The sequence below is a fragment of the Amblyomma mixtum genome, chromosome 9 (assembly GCF_055824585.1).
Source record: "Amblyomma mixtum isolate Tamu chromosome 9, ASM5582458v1, whole genome shotgun sequence".
In the NCBI taxonomy this organism is placed as follows: Eukaryota; Metazoa; Arthropoda; class Arachnida; order Ixodida; family Ixodidae; genus Amblyomma; species Amblyomma mixtum.
In genome coordinates, this window is record NC_143020.1 from 97,488,710 (window position 1) to 97,506,971 (window position 18,262).

At 50.2% G+C, this 18,262-nt stretch overlaps 1 protein-coding gene across 5 annotated transcripts in view; it reads right to left on the bottom strand.

Annotated features, from left to right (window-relative positions):
• Positions 1–391: 391 nt before the first annotated feature.
• Ehbp1 (Eps15 homology domain containing protein-binding protein 1) overlaps positions 392–18,262 on the bottom strand; it is a 58,711-nt gene continuing 40,840 nt past the window's right edge. For all 5 annotated transcript variants that reach the window (XM_089560861.1, XM_089560862.1, XM_089560859.1 and 2 more), the window contains 4 exons: positions 17,344–17,440; positions 1,856–1,929; positions 1,487–1,601; positions 392–616 (listed from right to left, as the gene is read on the bottom strand). In XM_089560861.1, the coding sequence (XP_089416987.1) occupies positions 535–616; positions 1,487–1,601; positions 1,856–1,929; positions 17,344–17,440 (368 nt within the window). In that variant the 3' untranslated portion in view covers positions 392–534. The remainder of the gene's footprint in view (positions 617–1,486; positions 1,602–1,855; positions 1,930–17,343; positions 17,441–18,262) is intronic.

Sequence of the window (18,262 nt, forward strand, 5' to 3'; positions counted from 1 at the left end):
GGAGGCGGGGGGGGAGGAGGTGAGAGACACGGGAAGGCGAGAACGGGGGAGGGCGGCGACGGGGCGGTACCCGTCGCCGCCTCAGCGCCGCTAATTGCGCTCCATTCCGACGCCGCCACAGCAGCGCAGATGTGTGTGTGTGGGGGCGCTCGGGAAAGCGACGAGCGCGCCCCGCCGCGGCGGTTGCCGCGCGCCGCGCTTCCGGTGCCGCGGGGCAGAGCGTACTGTACTTTCGCTCGTACCCTTCCATATGGGCAGGACGCGCGGTGCTTCCTCCCCCGCTCCACACACACAGAGACACAAGCACCATACACCGCCTCCCCAATTAACGCCGCTAGGCGGCGGCAGGCCGCTACCACGGCCGGATGACGACTCGGGTTTCACGCCCCGCTAATTGGCTGCTGACGGTTTATTGTTGCTGCTGCTGCTGCTGCTGCGCGCGCCGCCTGGCGGCAAAAAAAGGAAGCGACGGCGGCCGGAGGCACTGCTTCCGCGGCCGCCGCTTTGTTGTCTATCTTCGCCCTCTCGTCGTCGTCACTGGAGCCGGCAGTTTTTGCCCTCGGGCTGCAGTCGCTGCCGCCGAGTGGCCAGCGCCATCATCTCGTCCTCAGCGATGCTGCGTGTGGGAGAAAAACAGACACGGGGGAAAAAAGAGACGTTTGACAGGACCTTCCCTGCCTGCACATATGACAGGAAACGGCGCTCTCTTCGGAGTTTGTGCCAGTTAACTACGACCACGAGGACATCACGCCCCCCCTACCCTCAGCCTCCCCCACATACACACATATAGATTGAAAGCCCGGATGTTACACCAACGTAAAACAACGCTAGGCCTCTATGGTACGGACCTTCGGCCTCTCTAGTACACCTCATATCCTTCCAAGGTCGAAATAAACATACAGAAACTGTAGAAAGTCTTTCTTTTCCTTAATTACCAGCGTAGTCAAAGCCAGATGCAATGTCGAAATTTGCAATTCACTCAAATGCGATCTCCACATAGCTTTCCAAGATGAACCGACCTAGCCACTCCAGTCTTAAGTTTCCCTCGGAACCAGTGCCCCACCATTCAGCAAAGTCTATGCCTTGCAGAGACATTCCGTTATTGCAGTTTAGCGACGTGTCTGCGGTTTTGCCCCACAGCGACGCCTTTTTTTCTACCTTCCTTTCTTTCTCGCAAGAAACAACAAGAGTTAGATAGATCGATCGAGGCGTCGAAAAGGAAAAAAAAAAAAAAAACAGGGCGAGCGAGAAAGGAAACAACAAAAAGAAGAAGCGCCGAGACCGACGTCAGTGTCTCTCCCCAGCCCACGCCGAATCGCAAGGAGGAACTCCCGGCCGGCGCCGGTCCACCATCTGGCCTCGCCAGTGACGTCATCGGCCCTCGTCGTCGTTCCATTAGAGACAAAGACGCTCGCTCGCTATAGCTCAGGGAATGCACACGCGCACGCGGATTAAAAAAAAAGAAAGAAAGCAAAACAATACGTACGCCTTCTCCTGGGAGTCCAAATGCTGCACCAGCTCGTCCCGTTTGTCGACCAGCGCCACCAGTTCCTCAAGCAGGAGGGCCTCGCGACTGCGCTGCGCGTCGGTCTTCTGCCAGTCTGCGCGAAGAAACAGCGGCGGCGGCGAGGTTCCATTAGCGAGCAGCTCCCACACCGCCACCCAACACCGACCGACCTCCCCTTTTTCCTCACTCCACCTTTTTTTTTCTTTATTCCACGTCCCTTAACGCTGTACCATATACCCGCGCTAGCGGGCCCCATTGATTCCTCCGCTAGCCGTAAGCGGCTTATCGAGACGCCGCGCTCGCGCGCGCGCGCACACACAGCCAAGCCGAGGCAAGGCAGACACTCGCCTTGGAGCTGCAGTACGCCCCGGAGCTCCTCGTTGAGCATCTCGAAGCGCCGTTCCAGGTCCTGTTCCTTCTCCCTGCGCAACAGACCAAGAAGAAGAAGATGATGATGTTGAAGACACAAGCAGACACGACGAGATATACAAAAAGCGGACGAAAGCGCGCGCGCGCTCGGAGACAGGGCTCCGAACCGGGAGCTCACCTCCACTGCGCGCGTGCGCGCGCTTTGTTTTTCGCGCCAACCCCTGAGCGGAGAAAGCGCGGGGAAAAGAAGAAAAAAAAAACAGAAAGCGCGCGCTTTTTCATTTTCCTCGTCTCTCGTTCTTTCGCGGTGCCGCGTCGCGTGCTGCAGTACGCGCTGGTTCACGTGACCCGCAACAACCACCGTGGTGTGTGCGCGCAATATGGGAAGAAGGAGATCGGTTTACATCGATGTGCTAGCTGTAACGCGAGGCGCAAAAAGAAGCTGCCTCTTGATGGAAACACAAGAGGCTCCAGCAATGCAATATACAGTCGAACCTCGTTGTAACGAAACGGTTTATAACGAAACAATGGATATAACGAAGTAATGACAATTCCCCTTGGAAGCTCGATCAACACGAATGAAACTGAATAGAATGAAACTGCTCAGCACGGCCCACACCCCGAACCGATTAGGCGGAAATCCCAACCAGACCGATCACAACGAGAAGTTCCGGAAGCTGTGTATACAGACCGCCTTAGCCCAAAGCCCTTCGTTGTGAGCAAGGGTTCCGTACGGAAGCCGAAGAGCCGACCGTTTTTGTTGACGTGTACCCAAGGGTACAGCGATAACAGGGAACATTCATAACGACGACTACGGCGGATGACTAGGCAAGTGTCTTGCAGGGGCCATCGACCAGACACGCGGATGCCGCAGGAATACTGGAGCGGTGGGGACTGCACTTATACCAACAACAGACGTGACATCAACACCCTGTCCGTCAACTGAACCTGTCCCCGCCGCCATGCTCCTCTAATACAAACACGTCACATTCGCACGCAAATCCCAGGGGGCGCTCGTGACGTGCGCGCCGCCGAAGGTCAACACCAGAGGGCGCGCGATCCACTTTGGAGGCGGCCTATCTGCAAAGCCCGGTGCGTTGGGTGCGCTTGACCTGACACTTCCCCGCAGCTGTATCGATGTCTGCTACACTGTGAACGAAGTCTGTGCTCATTAGGGAGCCATAGCCTCGTTATATTTTTTTACTGTGTCCCCGTAATATAATAGGGACGACGACCGCGCACCTCCGTGGCTGCCTGCAACGTCTTCCATCATTAGGGGACCTTTTTCCTCCGATTTCGCTCGCCCTCATTAGAGTACGCGTTCGTTTCTTTATTCGTCGCTTTGCTTTTGCAATATACACAAGGCCTGAAAATGCCTTTTTTTTTTCGCCGATTTAACATGTAGGACTCCTACCTGTGCACTGGACGCCAGTCCAAAATAAGCGCTAATGGTTAATTAAGGGATAGGTACTCTCACTGTACGAGGAAAAGCTCTCGGACTTTATACGGCGTTTCGCGGCGCGAATTAGTCGCAGAGATGTTGCGCGTGGTGCGATATAGTTGCGCCGTGCGTCGTATTAATTCCAAGCCACCTGGGGTTCGTTCCTCAACGTGCATTGGCATCGCGCATCGCACCGGCATATTCCGTATTTCGTGTACACTGAAATGCAGCCGCTATGCCTGGTATTCGATTGCAAAAAACCCCTCACAAAAATTTCCTTAGATAGTCTATAGATTATCAATAGATTTTTGTCGACAGACTAGTCTATAGGCAAGAGAAACCGTACAGACCACAGACAATCCATGATCTATGGCCGTATACTTTCAGTACAGACTATGAATAGCCAAAAGGAAAAATCTATAGGAGGGCAATAGAATCTATAAGAAGTCTATAGAGAGTCTATAGAGCATAGAATCTATAAGAAGTCTATAGAGAGTCTATAGAGCATTTTTATGAGGGGATGATGCGGGGGAAACCACGTGCCACATCCAACGCTACTGCAGAGCGCGTGCAGGCGACCGGACACGAAATACACTGAGAAGAAATGAGCGACACTGGCAATAGAATGAAACTGGTCAGCACGTCCCACACACCGAACCGAATAGGCGGAAATCCCAATGAGACCTATACGGCAGATCACAACGAGAAGTTCCTGAAGCTGTGTATACAGACCGCCTTAGCCCACAATGCTTCGTTGTGAACAAGGGCTCCGTACGAAAGCGCGCCGACCATTTTTCTTGACGTGCCCAACAATTCTGGACAAAAGCATCTGTGAGCGGAAAACTTTTTATGCATGCAATTTTTCATATAATGTAAGATTTCACTATTAAAATCACTATAACAATCAAAATATCTGCAGAATACCCGACGGGAGCCGTGAATTTTTTTTTTCTATGAACGTTTTTGCTGTCGTCAAAAGCGTTCCCCATTTTGTTAGATGCTACCGATGGAAACATTTTAAAAGAAATATTTTGATACATATGATACATATCAAGTATCTTACAATTTTCCGATTTTGAAAATTTTTGTCCGAAATTGTTGGACATGAACCTCGACCAGACGGCGTCTCGTTCAATGCACGTGCATTAGGCGTCTTCCTGAAGTGTCGATACAAAATATATACCTTCATGCATCCTCTCCCCCAATATATTAGTTTTTTTTTTCTTAAACTTCCTTGTAGGCCGTCTCGCGAGCTGCCTCTGCATTGCACGCGACGCCAGTCCCTGTCCTCTCCGGCAGCCACTCAATAATAAGCCCCCCCCCCCCCCCCCCACCTCGCTCTTCTTACGACGTAACTGGCCCAGCAAGCTTCTCGATGAAGCGTGAAGCAGCGGCGAAGGAAAGAGGACGGTAAGAGTGTTAGTTAAGGACATAAAGGCAAATAACAAGCCGCAGAAATGTCGGGAGTCAAAGGACGGCGACCACCAGCGACTTTGATGAGACCCAGTACGCTTTGTGGGATGCGCGTGCGCAGGCGCATATACAAATGCACGCAGTTTATATCACAAAGCACGTAGACAATATCACAGACCGCACACTCGGCATAGCAAAACAAACACACACGCATAACATCACAAAACATGTGTGCAGTACGTATCTCTAACGCACACGAACTACACCACAAAGCACACACGCGATACCACAAAACACGTGTGCAACATTGCAACACATACAAAATACACACGCAATACTACGAAACACTATTTCAGAACCCATGCATGACACTACAGTCGGATACAACTCAAGAACAGAGCGGCTTTTCCCCGTCAGAGGACCCCCCTTCCAGCCAATGGCGTCGGCCCATTCTCAGGCACGTAGCCTGACAATAAAGGGAGCTATACTATCCCATTTCATGTGTAACTCCCTCCCTGCCTTGTCACGCTAGCGGGGTCATAAGAATCGGCCGACTGGAATGGGGGTCCTCTGAAGGGGAAAAGCCGCTTCGTTCTTCAGTTGTATCCGACCACATCAGCAATAGTAGCAGCCTTCCCCCCCCCCCCCCCCCCCCTCCTCCCATTTGTTCTCTACAGATTCGCCGCAAAGCACGAGGGAAATGTCTAAACGCCTCTTCTCTGAAATGTTGCAAACCAGATGCTAGCGCCAGCTACAACGTTTTTAGATCCCTTTCAGTTTGCAAGCTCCCCCGCGCCGCGCCCGAGAAAGCGGCCCCCGTCCGCTTCCACTCACCACGCGGCGCTGCTGCCGCTGTCGGCCCGGAGGCGCCGGAGCGCTCGCGCTTGGCAGTTGCTGTGACAGCCTGTTCTCATCCGCGATAACATTGGGAGCGAACACGTCGAACTCAAATTTGCTGTACTTTTGGAGCTGTCACGTTGCAACTTCAGCCTCATGGTTAAAGAAATGTTTCACCTGGCTAGTAAGGGTGAGATAAAGAGCAGGCTGATGCCAGTTCGCAAAAAACCAATCGTTTGCATTGCGCTTTATCGCATCACGTTGGCGACGTTTAGCGCTGATGATACGCGTATGTTGGAGTAGAGCTATCAATATTTCTTCGGGAGAATGCACGAAACATTAATGAAAGGATAAAACTAGCGATGTTCCGCTTCTAGATCAGTCACGAAATTCCGCGCTATATTATCAACGAAGCACCGCACATGCGAGCAGCATTTTGCACGTTCTTTAGAATTCCAATTTCAGAGAACACAAGTATAAATGCAGACACACTTAGCTGGATGCAGGGAGGGAATAACTATAGAAGAGCTTTTTATTTGCAATGATAGCACAGACAGGAGCAGCGTACTGCACTTTCATTTTTAGAATGTTAATTTCATTGAACACAGACAAGCATTAAATGCAGACACACTAAGTCGGAAGCACGGAGGGAATGGCTACTTGAAGGCGAGCTTTTTTATTTGCAATGACAATATTTCTCTGTTCTCTAGCCGACGGTTCACGTCTCTCGCCTAGAAGTGGATGCGTGTCACTATGACAAAATGCAGCACTTGGCATGTAAAAGTGGCCATATGCTCTGCACATCCAAGCCGAACAAGGTTTTGCAATTCAAGCTCGTCTAGCAGCTCCCAAAAAACGTCCCTTTCAAAAACGGGACCTTCCTTCAAAGAAATCGGGATTGCTTTGTTTACAATGTTGGTAAACTCTAGCAATTTTTTGGTGGGATGCTTTAAGCACCCTTGCTTGAAGCTTTTTTATACTGTAAGATAAGCGTCACTGCCAACAACTGGCACAGGACAGCTGATATCTTCCATGCTGATATCTGCTGGCTGCTCCAAATCAGGCGGCGGTGACCATGGCGTAGACGCGAAGGGCCACGCTGGTCGGGCAAACAGCGTGGCGAGCGCCACCGCACGGAAGGAAACGGAAAGGCGACAATCCGCGCACCGCAGCTTTCAAACTGAAAGGGATCTAAAAACGTTGAGCGCCAGCTACACACAACAGCCCAGCGAACAACATGGCGACGCCCAGCAAACCCTCACTGGAAGCGGACTGCCGTTAAATATGCTCCCGCAGGGAGCCGTGTAGCGAGACGGTTTTCTCCGAGGTTCGAGTTAACGCCGTTCGCGGAGTAGTGATCACATGATCACCATGACGTCAACTGTCCCAGTTCATTACGGCGCAGCCGACATCACAGGTGCAGCGCTGATCCTTCTCTCTGAGGTGCCACGTGCCGACACCTAGCGCCATCTTCCCACACGCACTGGTACCGGCGCTGTACCGGCGGTGAGCGGCACGCGGGAGCAATACACGCTATGCTGAAAGTCACTTTAGCACATCGTGTACTGTGCAACCCTTACTGAAGCAGCGGGTACACAAATACGCATGTGCAAGATCTACCGGAGGCGAAGAAGGTACCAAGACGTCCTTTGCAGTGACAGCGTAACAGCCAACGACGCCCCATGCCTTGAATGGAGCAGAAATTCGTAGTTTCTACCCTATAACGCACTTGCCTCAGCCATGAAACCGAACGGTTTCGATAAGCATGACCGTACCGCGGATCAAAGACGGTAGAGCCTGGATATACAGAACCCGGATATTTCAAACTATCGGCTACATCGAACACAAAGATTAGCCCCTTCGAAAATCCTGCTAAAAGTAGAGGAAAGTCGCGCAGCACATCAAACACCAATTTCGCCGGTCTTTCAATATATCGAACTGCGCGCCGCTCCCCCTCGAGAGGCGCAATCTCCTAAAGGCTGGTTCACATGCAAGCGACTGAGCGATTGAGCGGCGCGTCGCAGCGAAAATTTAATTTCCAACTTGTTGAAACCTCGCCGCTCGTCGCAGCGACGACTCAAGAAAGGTTTTTCCGTCGCGGCGGCAGGATTCGCTAGCGTATTCGCTTGCATGTGAAACAGGCTTAACGGCACTTTTCGATCACTTCTCATATACGCATATGGGTCGCCTGTGCGGTCCTGAGCACCAAATGGTGGCGCTAGCGCTGTGAAACCACGTGACGAGGTGAACGTTAAGAGTGCTTTGAGGGTGGCCTTCAATCTCTTGTACTCATTCACATCGCTGTCATGCGGTGAAGCCATGGGCGTCCGGAGGGGGGGGCAAGGGGGGGCGGCTGCACCCCCCTGGAAAATCACTCACTCTAACCGTGAGTGATGGCCGCACACCAGGGGCGGCGGTGCGCTCAGCAAAAAGAGTAAAAGCGGCCCCGCTTCCAGCTTTGGGTCACATCTGCGAAGTGCCGCGTCCGGGGACGCGTCGTTGCAGGCATACAGCGGCACCGGCGAGCATGTGTTTCGAGGCGTCTTGAGATGGGTGCCTGTTTCTTTGATCTCTAGAGAGATAGCCACACGGAGGCAGACAGTGCACAATCCGGCCACCGATGAATTCTTCAGGAGGGAGGGACAAATCAGCCGTGTCCACCCCCGCTTTGTCGGGCTGCTCAAGGGCAAGCAGGCGATGAGTTGGCGTCGCCGCCGCTCGCTGTCTCCTCCGATCCACGGGAGAGCGCAGTTCGGTAGAAGCGCCGCTTTCAGAATCTTCGGCAAAGGGGATTAGCAGTTGCTTTTGTTCACGGCGACGCAGTCTCCAGAGGCGCCCCCACACCAGCGTTCCTTGCATCTTCTCCGGAAGCCAGCGCCTTTGGTCAAGGCAGCCCGATGGCGCCTGCCTGGCTCGCCTGGCTCGCCTGTCACCTCTGGCTGGGCCTCAAATCCCAACAGCGCCCATGTACTGTGCGATGTCAGTGCATGGTAAAGAGACCCAGGTGGTCGACATTATCCGGAACTCTGTACTACTCCGTCCCTCATAGCCTGAGTCGTTTTGGGGCTCTGAACCCCATAAAAACACACAAAACAAATTTTCCGACCGGAGTGGCGAGTGTCCCTTCCCCTCGGAAGTCGCGAGGCGTTCCTTTCACCCCCAAAGTGCTATTAGGAACGACGACAACAAGTCTCGCCGGGTGGCCGCCAGCACGCCTGTTTCTACTGTGTATGGCTGCTAGCGACTTGAGGGTGATTGCTTTCGGGCCTGCCGCCATGGACCACAAGCACCGAGAGGACCCAGGTGCCAGCTGACTTCAATTACGGAGTTTGCCCGGTTGGAGTGCAGGAACAAAACCAGACCCCCTTCATAAAGTGCCTGCACGTGTAGAACGCCGCCGCCGCCTCGGGGAGACGAACGTTATCTTCCCCATTTGCCGTGACCGTGCCAGGGAACAAAGGGCCTCGTCTCCTGTTGGTCTTTGGCGTGCCCAAGCACCGCGACAAGCTGGCGGGCCTCATCTCCGACCCAAGCACGAGGAACCACTTTCGGCGTTTTCGTGACCTCGCGTCTGGCCTCGAGCGGCGGGTGGCATTTGATGATCAACAGATGTCGGTGACCCGCAGAAACCGTCGGCTGGCCGGAGGCCATCACCTACCGCCGTCAACGCTACCTCGACGACAACCTTCTTTCCCTCAGACTCCACATGTGAAGGGGGCGTGACCATGAGTGCAGTGTCGTGTGTGTGCGCACAGGTGAAAGCTCTAGGCCCCTCCCACTCCGGCAAGGGCGTCCTCAACCTAGGGACTTTAGGGAACAAGAAGGATATAAAACTCGACAACGGATGCGGCAGAATCGTCTCACTTCTAACCACCAATGTAAAATGTAAATAAACCTATTCTCCTTTCGCCATCTACCTCTTCGCTCAGCGGCACTCCTGTCCTGAACCCTCAACTCCAACAGTGCGTATTCGGGGATACTGCGGCAAGTAGGCCCTTGCATGTGTGCGCGCCTCTGTGTTTGTGCTTCGGTATTTTTAGTGGCCGGTTGTCAACGAAGCTGAGAACAATCAAGACAGCGGACGAGAAAACGACGAGCGGCGAGTAGTGTGTGTGCAAATACTCGACTGTGCGGTTGCGCGAGCAAGATGGAGCGAGGTGTATGAAGCTGCGAGCGTGCATTTATCTTGTAAATAAGTTTTCGTTGTATATATAGTCATTTTTTGTTTTCAACGTACGCATTCAACCGTTTTTTCAATCAATGTGTATATATTTTTAACACTACCAACCCCGAAGAACTCCATAGCCAGCTTTGTCTCGCGCGGTTCCGAATGATGGACATTCGGCGCTTCTTCAAGCGTCAGCGGTTGTCTGACGAAGCGTTATCCAAATGCGCCCCTGCAGATTCTGGTGTGATATGTGACAACGGTGTAGCATTTGAACAGAGTGATGCAAGCTTTTATCACCGGACAGTAGCTGATGTCGTCGACTCCATGGAAGGGACTCTGTCAACAGTGAGTTCAGGTAATGCAGCAGGCCGAGATGATTCCATTTCTCCTTTCTTGGGATTTAAGTCCGGATTTGACCAGAGCGATGCAACCTTTCATCACCGGACAGTAGCCGACGTCGTCGTCTCCATGGAAGGAACTTCACCAGCGAGCTCCGGTCACGCAGTAAGCCGAGACGATTCCCTTTCTCCTTGCTTGGGATCGAAGTCCGGAGTCAACATCAAGAAAACAAATAACTTGCCTCAAGAATATGACTTAGGAGAGTTTCTAGGCAAAGCTAAACTCACTGGCATACCGGACTTTTTGAAGTTACGTCTTCTTACTAAGCCATGGTCACCAAATGTTACATACGATTTTAAGAAGGATGTAACACCTGGAAAGAGGCCTTTTCGACATCAATGGCTGGGAGATTACGCCCCCTGGCTTGCGTACTCAGCGACAGCGAAAGGCGCTATTTGTCGTTTTTGCGTCATTTTTCCTCCACGTGTTCACCGGGGTACTCAAGGAAGTTTTATCGTGCGCGCTTTCAGTAACTACAGAAAAATGCACGAGGCGTGCAGGGATCACGTAAAATCCCAATGGCACCAGGAGGCAATGACGGCCTCACAGAACTTTATGGATGTGATGAAAGGCAAGCAGCTACCCGTTGTAGAGCAGCTGAACAGAGCACTCCACGCGCAAGTTGAAAGGAAACGTGAGAAACTATTTCCAATAGTTTCCACCATTGTCTTTTGCGCGACGCATGACTTGCCAATTCGCGGCAAGCAGTCCGATAGTGGAGTCTTCAATGATCTGCTTGACTTTCGTGTAGAAGCTGGAGATACTCTACTTCAGGAGCACTTCGCTTCTTCTGCTGGCAATGCCAAGTACACTTCTGTCCGCGTCCAGAACGAGATCATCACAATCTGTGGCGACATCCTGAAAGAGCAGATAGTTACCGAAGCTAACAAAGCGTTTGCTTTTTCCGTTCTTGCTGACGAAACTGCAGATATTTCAGGAAAAGAGCAGATGTCTATAGGCGTTCGCTTTATTGACAAGGCGGGAGCCGAAGTGTGCGTTCTAGAGCAGTTTTTGGGATTTGTAGAGCTGGAGCAATTAAACTCCGCTTGCATCGCCGCGGGAATCTTGAAGTTTTTGACGAATGTCGGGCTGATTCTTTCGAACCTCGTTGGACAGGGGTACGATGGATGCTCTACAATGGCTGGAAAAGAAGCTGGAGTGAACAAAATTATACAAAAACAGTTCCCGAAGGCACTATTTTTCCACTGTGCAAGTCACAAACTAAATCTCGTCATCAACGATCTGAACGACGTCTCTGAAATTCGAAACACAATTGGCATAATCAAACAAACCATAAACTTCTTCCGCGAGAGCGTACTCCGGAGAAAATTGGTGCCGAACATTCCGATGCTGTGTGAGACAAGATGGTCTGCAAAATATAAGTCTATTAGGATCTTCTCTCAGCATTACGTGGCCATAGTCGAAGCACTCGAGGAGCTCGCGTCCACGGAATCATGCTCGAACGCTGCAACTAGACAACGAGCTCACATCCTCTACTGCGCAACAACAAGCTCATCTTTCATCGTCTGCTTGCATATTGTAGCGAAGTACAGCGCTCGGCTCGAACCAGTTACGAACATTCTGCAAGGTGTATCCATGGACTTCCATTCTGTGCATGACCACATCACTGAGCTGCAACGTATTTTTCGCGGCCACCGGACGAACGCTGTAGAGGAGTTCTCTAACATCATGAATGCAGCAATGGAGGCAGCCAATCACTTAAATGTGGTGATATCTGTGCCAAGACAAGTCTCTCGTCAGGCCCACCGAGACAACTACGGGATTCAGTCGCCGGAGGAATACTACCGTGTGGCAATATATGTGCCGTACTTGGACTCCCTCACTGCTTCTTTAGCTCGGCGCTTTTCTGAAAGCAATGAGAGGAGCTTCAAACTTCTCCAGCTGCATCCATCAAAAATGAAGCACTTGAGCCGTGTTGAGTTCGCTGTTCTCGCCGAAGAACTCCAGTGCTTTTACGGCATCGACAACTTCAAGGAAGAGGCCATCTCTTGGTACGAGATGTGGTGCAACAAAACTGGGGACCCATCAGAAATAACTTACTGCGAGCTTCTACATCAGGCCAAGACATTCTTCCCTGGTGTTGCAAAAGCCATTGAGGTGGCTCTGGCTTTGCCAGTTACTACCTGTACGGTCGAACGCTCCTTCAGTACAATGAGGAGAGTGAAAACGTGGCTACGCTCAACGATGACAAACGACAGACTGGACGGCCTTTGTATGATGAGTGTGCACCGAGAGCGTGTAATGAAGCACAGGAATGAATTTATCACCCGTGTCATCACGCATTCGCCCAGAAAAATCCGAGGCGTCTACAGTTGCTGTTTACTGACTGACTGTCGTTGCGTGTTTGTGAACATATTGTGCTGTGTGCTGGTCATCAATCCGGGTGTGTCGAGAACCCGTATGCAGCAAGACTGAGCACTCTTCTCCACGAAGTGATAGTATCTTTTTGCATTTTTATTAATTTTAATTGTTTCTTCGTTGATAAACTCCAATGTATCTCTCCTAGCCACGCTTTAATTTGCTGTTTGTAATTTTTCTTTCATGTGTGTATTTTACTTATTTATTTTATTTATTTATAAATAAATAAATTTACTCCGCAAATAGTGCCTTTTTGCTACGAACATAACCCCCCCCCCTCCGGCGCCAACAGCCAATGGGGCCCCCCCCTGCAAAAAATTCTGCGGACGCCCTTGGGTGAAGCCCACCTTACTAACTGAAGCCTATAGCAGCGGACTTCGCTTGGTAGGCTTCACTCGCCTCGCTGCCGAAAGCGTCGCGGAAACCAGCTGTAGTGGCTATGGTGCTCGGCTGCTGGCCCGAAAGACGCGGGTTCGATCCCGGCCGCGGCGGCTGAATTTCTTTGGAGGAGAAATTCGAGGCCCGTGTACTGTGCGATGTCAGTGCACGTTAAAGAACCCCTGGGGGTCGAAATTTCCGGAGCCCTCCACTACGGCGTCTCTCATAGCCTTAGTCGCTTTGGGACGTTAAACCCCATAAACCAAACCTTAAATTTAATGTGCGATTATTCTATTCATGATATATAAGGATTAGCTAGACATCGTGTGATAAGCAGTGGCTAATTCGAAAGAACTGCCCGCTGCGGCTTCCATGTGAAGCAGGTTAGGTATAACGACACCTAGTGCAGTTGTCACCACGCCGGCGGCTAGCACGTTGATGCAATAAGAGCGTGGTTGTACTGTATTCTTGCTTCCAGTTTACACATACGCTTATCCCTTGCAATTTTCTTATATAGGGAATTATCGAAATAACGAACTATTTCGCGATTCCCTTCGAGTTAGGTATACCCAGGTTCACGTCTCTGTATACACAGCCGCAGGTGCAGTATGAACAGGGTGACCATTCAGAGTTTAGCGCAGAGGGTCAAGCTAGTGGCTCTCACTCCATAATAATACAGAGCACGCTTAGGCGATTGAACTCTTCTCACTCCTTACCTAGCGAAAATTAGAAAGCACTTTATGAATATAACTTTATATTTGACAGATTTAGCATAGCGCGATCCGCTTCCGCGCACGTGTTCTGAATGGTCCCGACGCAGCAGGCGTGCGCGCAGCTGGCCGGCACGTGGCGCCATCTGGACGATCTGCGAATGCACAGTGGCTTCCCACGGAAGTGGGTCGCGCTATGCCAAATCTCTCTAATAAAAACCTTTGCGCGAGCGCAGAGACCGCCCTGAGGGCCGCGGTAAGCAGCAGCTGTGACGGTGCGCGCTATGCTTCAAGCTTGCTTCAAGTTATGTCTTCAAGCACTCTAGCCGCCGTAAGTGCTCCGCTACACCGCTGCAAAGCCGACCCTGTGACCTGAGGACTTTTGACCGAAACTGCAATACCGTATGATAAGAGTCCTGTTGGTTTCAATATCTGAACGGAAGTCAATGCGACCAGCGCAGAAAAAAAAAAAAAAAAACCAGCGAACAGCAATATAAAGCGGTGCAGAAGAAAACGCGGCAACAAAGCTATTAAAGATACGTGCCTGGCCAAGCAGGCCTGATTCGGACAGTTCTCGCCCCGTTCTCGTTTGCAGAGCTTCCGGTGTGCGTGCGCACGCGTCTTGGCCTCCGCGGAAAACAAAACAAACAAAAAACAAACAACGGCCTGGGCAGTTCGGGTGCATCATCGATCATGGCCGCGGCCCGCATTCGCGCGCGCACGTGTCTTCGGAGACCGCCCTTCTTGTACTGTTTAGCAGGCGACCGCCTTTCCGGAAGCAATTAAAAAGAGTAGGGAACCCAGATATTTGCTACGTTCTTTAGGTTTCTTCGCAACAACGCACAGGAGACCGCAACGCGGAATTCACTAGCTCCCGGAGAATAATTTACAACTGAATTTCCTATGTCGTGTAGTTTCGGTTTCAGCAACCGAATGACGGCTGTGACGTCCCAAGTAGAGTGGTGGCAGGGAGGAGGGGGGGGTTCATCCGAGGCAAACAGAACGGCGATACAATTGTCACTTTGTTGTTTTGGTGACGAATGAAGAACCAAGTATCATATACCACACAATTAGTACATAGTATAATTATTGGTGTTATAATATATATACAACAAGTGAAGAAACAAGTATTACACACAATAATTTCTGTATGCTGTGCGTGGCCTCAATCCAACTTGAGACGCCACAGGCACAGTTCGGCTGTTGAAATCAAAACTACGAGGGGGTACCCAAAAGAATCCGAACTAATTTTTTTGGTCGGCAAAGCTTGTGTGGTACCGCGTTTTGCCACTAGGAGCGCATAGAACGAACATTCCACAGTCAGTAAGCCGAGTGCTGTCGTTGAAGGAGGTCAGACTAGTTTAAACAGAGTTTTATAGTGACGAATTTTTTGTGTGAATGTCGTTTTTGCAATGGCTGGTTTTCGTGAACAGTGTGCGCCAGTGAAATTCTGATTTTTGCTCGGAAAAAGTGGAACGAAAACTCTTGAAATATTAAGAAAGACGTACAAGTACGATGCTATGGGGACAACTCAAGTGTTCCCGAATGAAATTCTGAATCAAAGCAACAATCATGCCAATAGAAAACTTCAAATTCACCTCGCCTCAAGAAAGCTCGTCAGGTGAAACCAAACCTCAAAACAATGCTGATTTGTTTTTTCGACGTGAGAGGAGTCGTCCATTCAGAATTTGTTCCGCAGGGTCAGACAGTCAACTAGGCTTTCTACTTGGATGTTTTGAAAAGACTAGGCAACAGTGTGCGGCGGAAGCGGCCTGATTTGTGGCAGTCGGGTGACTGGTTTTTCCATCATGGCAATGCCCCTGCTCACACAGCCCAGTCTCTATGACAATTTTTGACCAAAAATGGCATGACCCCTATTCCTCAACCCTCATACTCACCCGACCTTGCCCCGTGCTACTTTCTTTGTTTCCTAGAATGAAAAGACAGGTGAATGGAAAGCCTTTCGCTGGATGTTGCTGAGGTGAAGAAAAAAACGACGGAGGCACTGTCAAGCCTCAAAAAAGATGAATTTAAACAATGTTTTGAAAAATGGAATGAAAGATTCGACAAGCGTATCATTGCAAGTGGAGAATACTTTGAAGGAGATTGAAGGTCTGTGCTTAAAATGTGAACAAATAAGTTCAAACAAAAATAAGTTTGGTTTCTTTTGGGTACCCCCTCGTACATGAGAGAAGAAATTCAGTTACTATTAAAGAGCCCAATTCGACAGGGAGATAAATGATAAACATGCCACCGGAGCTTTGTTTCGGGCTACCCAGTTCTGTGCCCATTCGCCCCTTTACTCCTGTCTCTATTACACTCAGCTTTTAGTACGGATGCACTAATCCGGACAATCAGAGCCTAGCAAAATTGTCTCTTGCCGATATTTGAGTAGCAGAAGAACCAGAGAGCAAAAACAAAGAAAAAGAAAATCACATCAATATTCACCACTGGGGGTGGTCGAACTCTCCGCGGCACAAACAGATCAGCTTTAAAGGCCGTTGTGCGAGAGCACTACACCATCGCCACAGATGAACATGCCTTGTGCTAGGCTGCAGCAGACTCTCTCGCTGTGCACTGCAGAGCGTTGTCTTCATCAACTTAAATGTGCTCCGTCCGGCGGCACTGCCTGCTCACCGTCGTCTTCTACATAACACAAATCAGTGCTTGCGCACTGATTCGAATGTGGTAAAAATTCTCTGTAATTTTTCAGTCTTCTCTTTTTGTATGGCCCACGAACTCTTTACTTCCATGTTCATGGCTGCCCTCACCTTTACCAGTGCGTGCCGCGTGGCTCTAAGGCCGTCGAAAAGCTTACTTATCCTTGTTGCTTACGAGCGTGGTAGTGAAGGCTGCTGTAGCTATCTTGAGCACCAAGCAAAAGAAAATTGTGTATATTCGTACCCTGGTTCCAAATATAACGGCAGGTGCGTCCCAAAACAGACGAAGTAAGGAAAAAAACTAGCCTTATATTTGTGTAAATACGGCAATACTTTTTGTTTGACAACAAACTGGAATACTGTACTTAACTGAAAATTCTAGAAAGCTTAGTTAAGTGGACTCAGAACAAGACTTGGGGTTCAGCTTTCCAGTTGATGAAGCCATATCCTCCCCACATAGCTCAAGTCAGATCTGCAAAGTCTGGATCGCACGGTCCATATCTTCCCTCTGACTACTACCCCTACTCCTGACCTCTATTGATGGCCTCCCATCTACTGTTCTTGTGCAGTCTATGTCCTGATATGTAAAACTACCTTTGCTAGCTTCACTACCTCAAAGCAACGCTTTGCTACCGCTGCTACTTCAATGCAATTCAGGGGCTGTCTCCTTCTAAGTCATATACTCGCTTGGCTTTTAATGGCGAAGCGATCTTTCATGCCGTACTTAATATTCACGTTCTTGGTGAGTATACAGCCTTCCAAATATAGAAAAAAAAATATATATAAAGTTGCTTGCTCCAAAAAAAAACGCAGTGTACTTACCAGCTCAGAGCCAGAGCAGCCTCAGCTCCAGGCAAACTACCAATCAGCCAATCAGGGAAGTTCTTGATGTTGCTCCGCAAGTTGTGAGAAGTAAATTTACAAAACACTTGCTCCCATGTCACTCACAGTTCTACTGGGTTGCATCGCAGTTCCCTTTCTCACTACATCTCTCGGATCCAAATCCACTCCGGCTCAAAATGACTGTTTCAGACCTGACAAGCGAGAGACGTCACAGTGATATCATCAACAGAAGAACTCACAGCAGATTAAGTTGCATTTGCCGTCGTATCAGAGCGTTCTTTTCATTGACCAAGGCAAACCACCGCTGCATACAGCGGTCCTCTTCTTCCTCGTTGCCTGCAAAATGAGATGGGAAATATGGTCAAGTTCCTTCAACCACATGCACAAAAGGAAGCAAGGTGCTGGACAATGAATGACACTGACAAAAAAGAAATATAGCATTCCTATTAAATCTCGGGCAACTAAACTTGATGTCTGATCCTCTCAGCTTCATTGCAGAGCTATTTTAAGAGTGTCCCCAAAAAAACTGTGAAAAAGATTTGATACTGCAGGTTTTAATGCGGCAGCGTTAAGGAGCTCGTGTCATGGAAAAGCCGCCATCGTCGTCGCTGACCATGAGCGAGAAATCCACGAAAAATCCCCAGAGAAGCAATCCACCGTGCTGGGTGGCAGTTAAATTAATGATCGGCTGCGAGATTAATGATTGGCCGCTCTCCAATTAACCCTGTCCTTAGCCAGCTGCGGCCACCATATTCCCGCAAATTTCCTAATCTCATCCGCCCACCTAACTTTCTGCCGCCCCCTGCTACGCTTGCCTTCTCTTGGAATCCGCTCCGTTACCCTTTAGAGACCAGCGGTTATCTTGCCTTCGCATTGCAAGCCGTGCCCAAGCCCATTTCTTCCTCTTGATTTCGACTAGGATGTCATTAAATCGCGTATGTTCCTTCACCCACTCTGCCCGCTTCCGGCCTCTTAAAACTCTGCAAATTGTCCATACAAAGCAAATGCCCAAGCCACTAAGTGATCAGGGCAGTGCATTATAGAGTAGCATCGTGCCTAGAAAAGGACGTCGCGAATTCGTTTTTTCCGTCAAAAGTGTCACTCCGTGCCAGTGTCTGTCCAAGTGAAGATGAGTGTGATCAAAAGCTGTAAACCTCC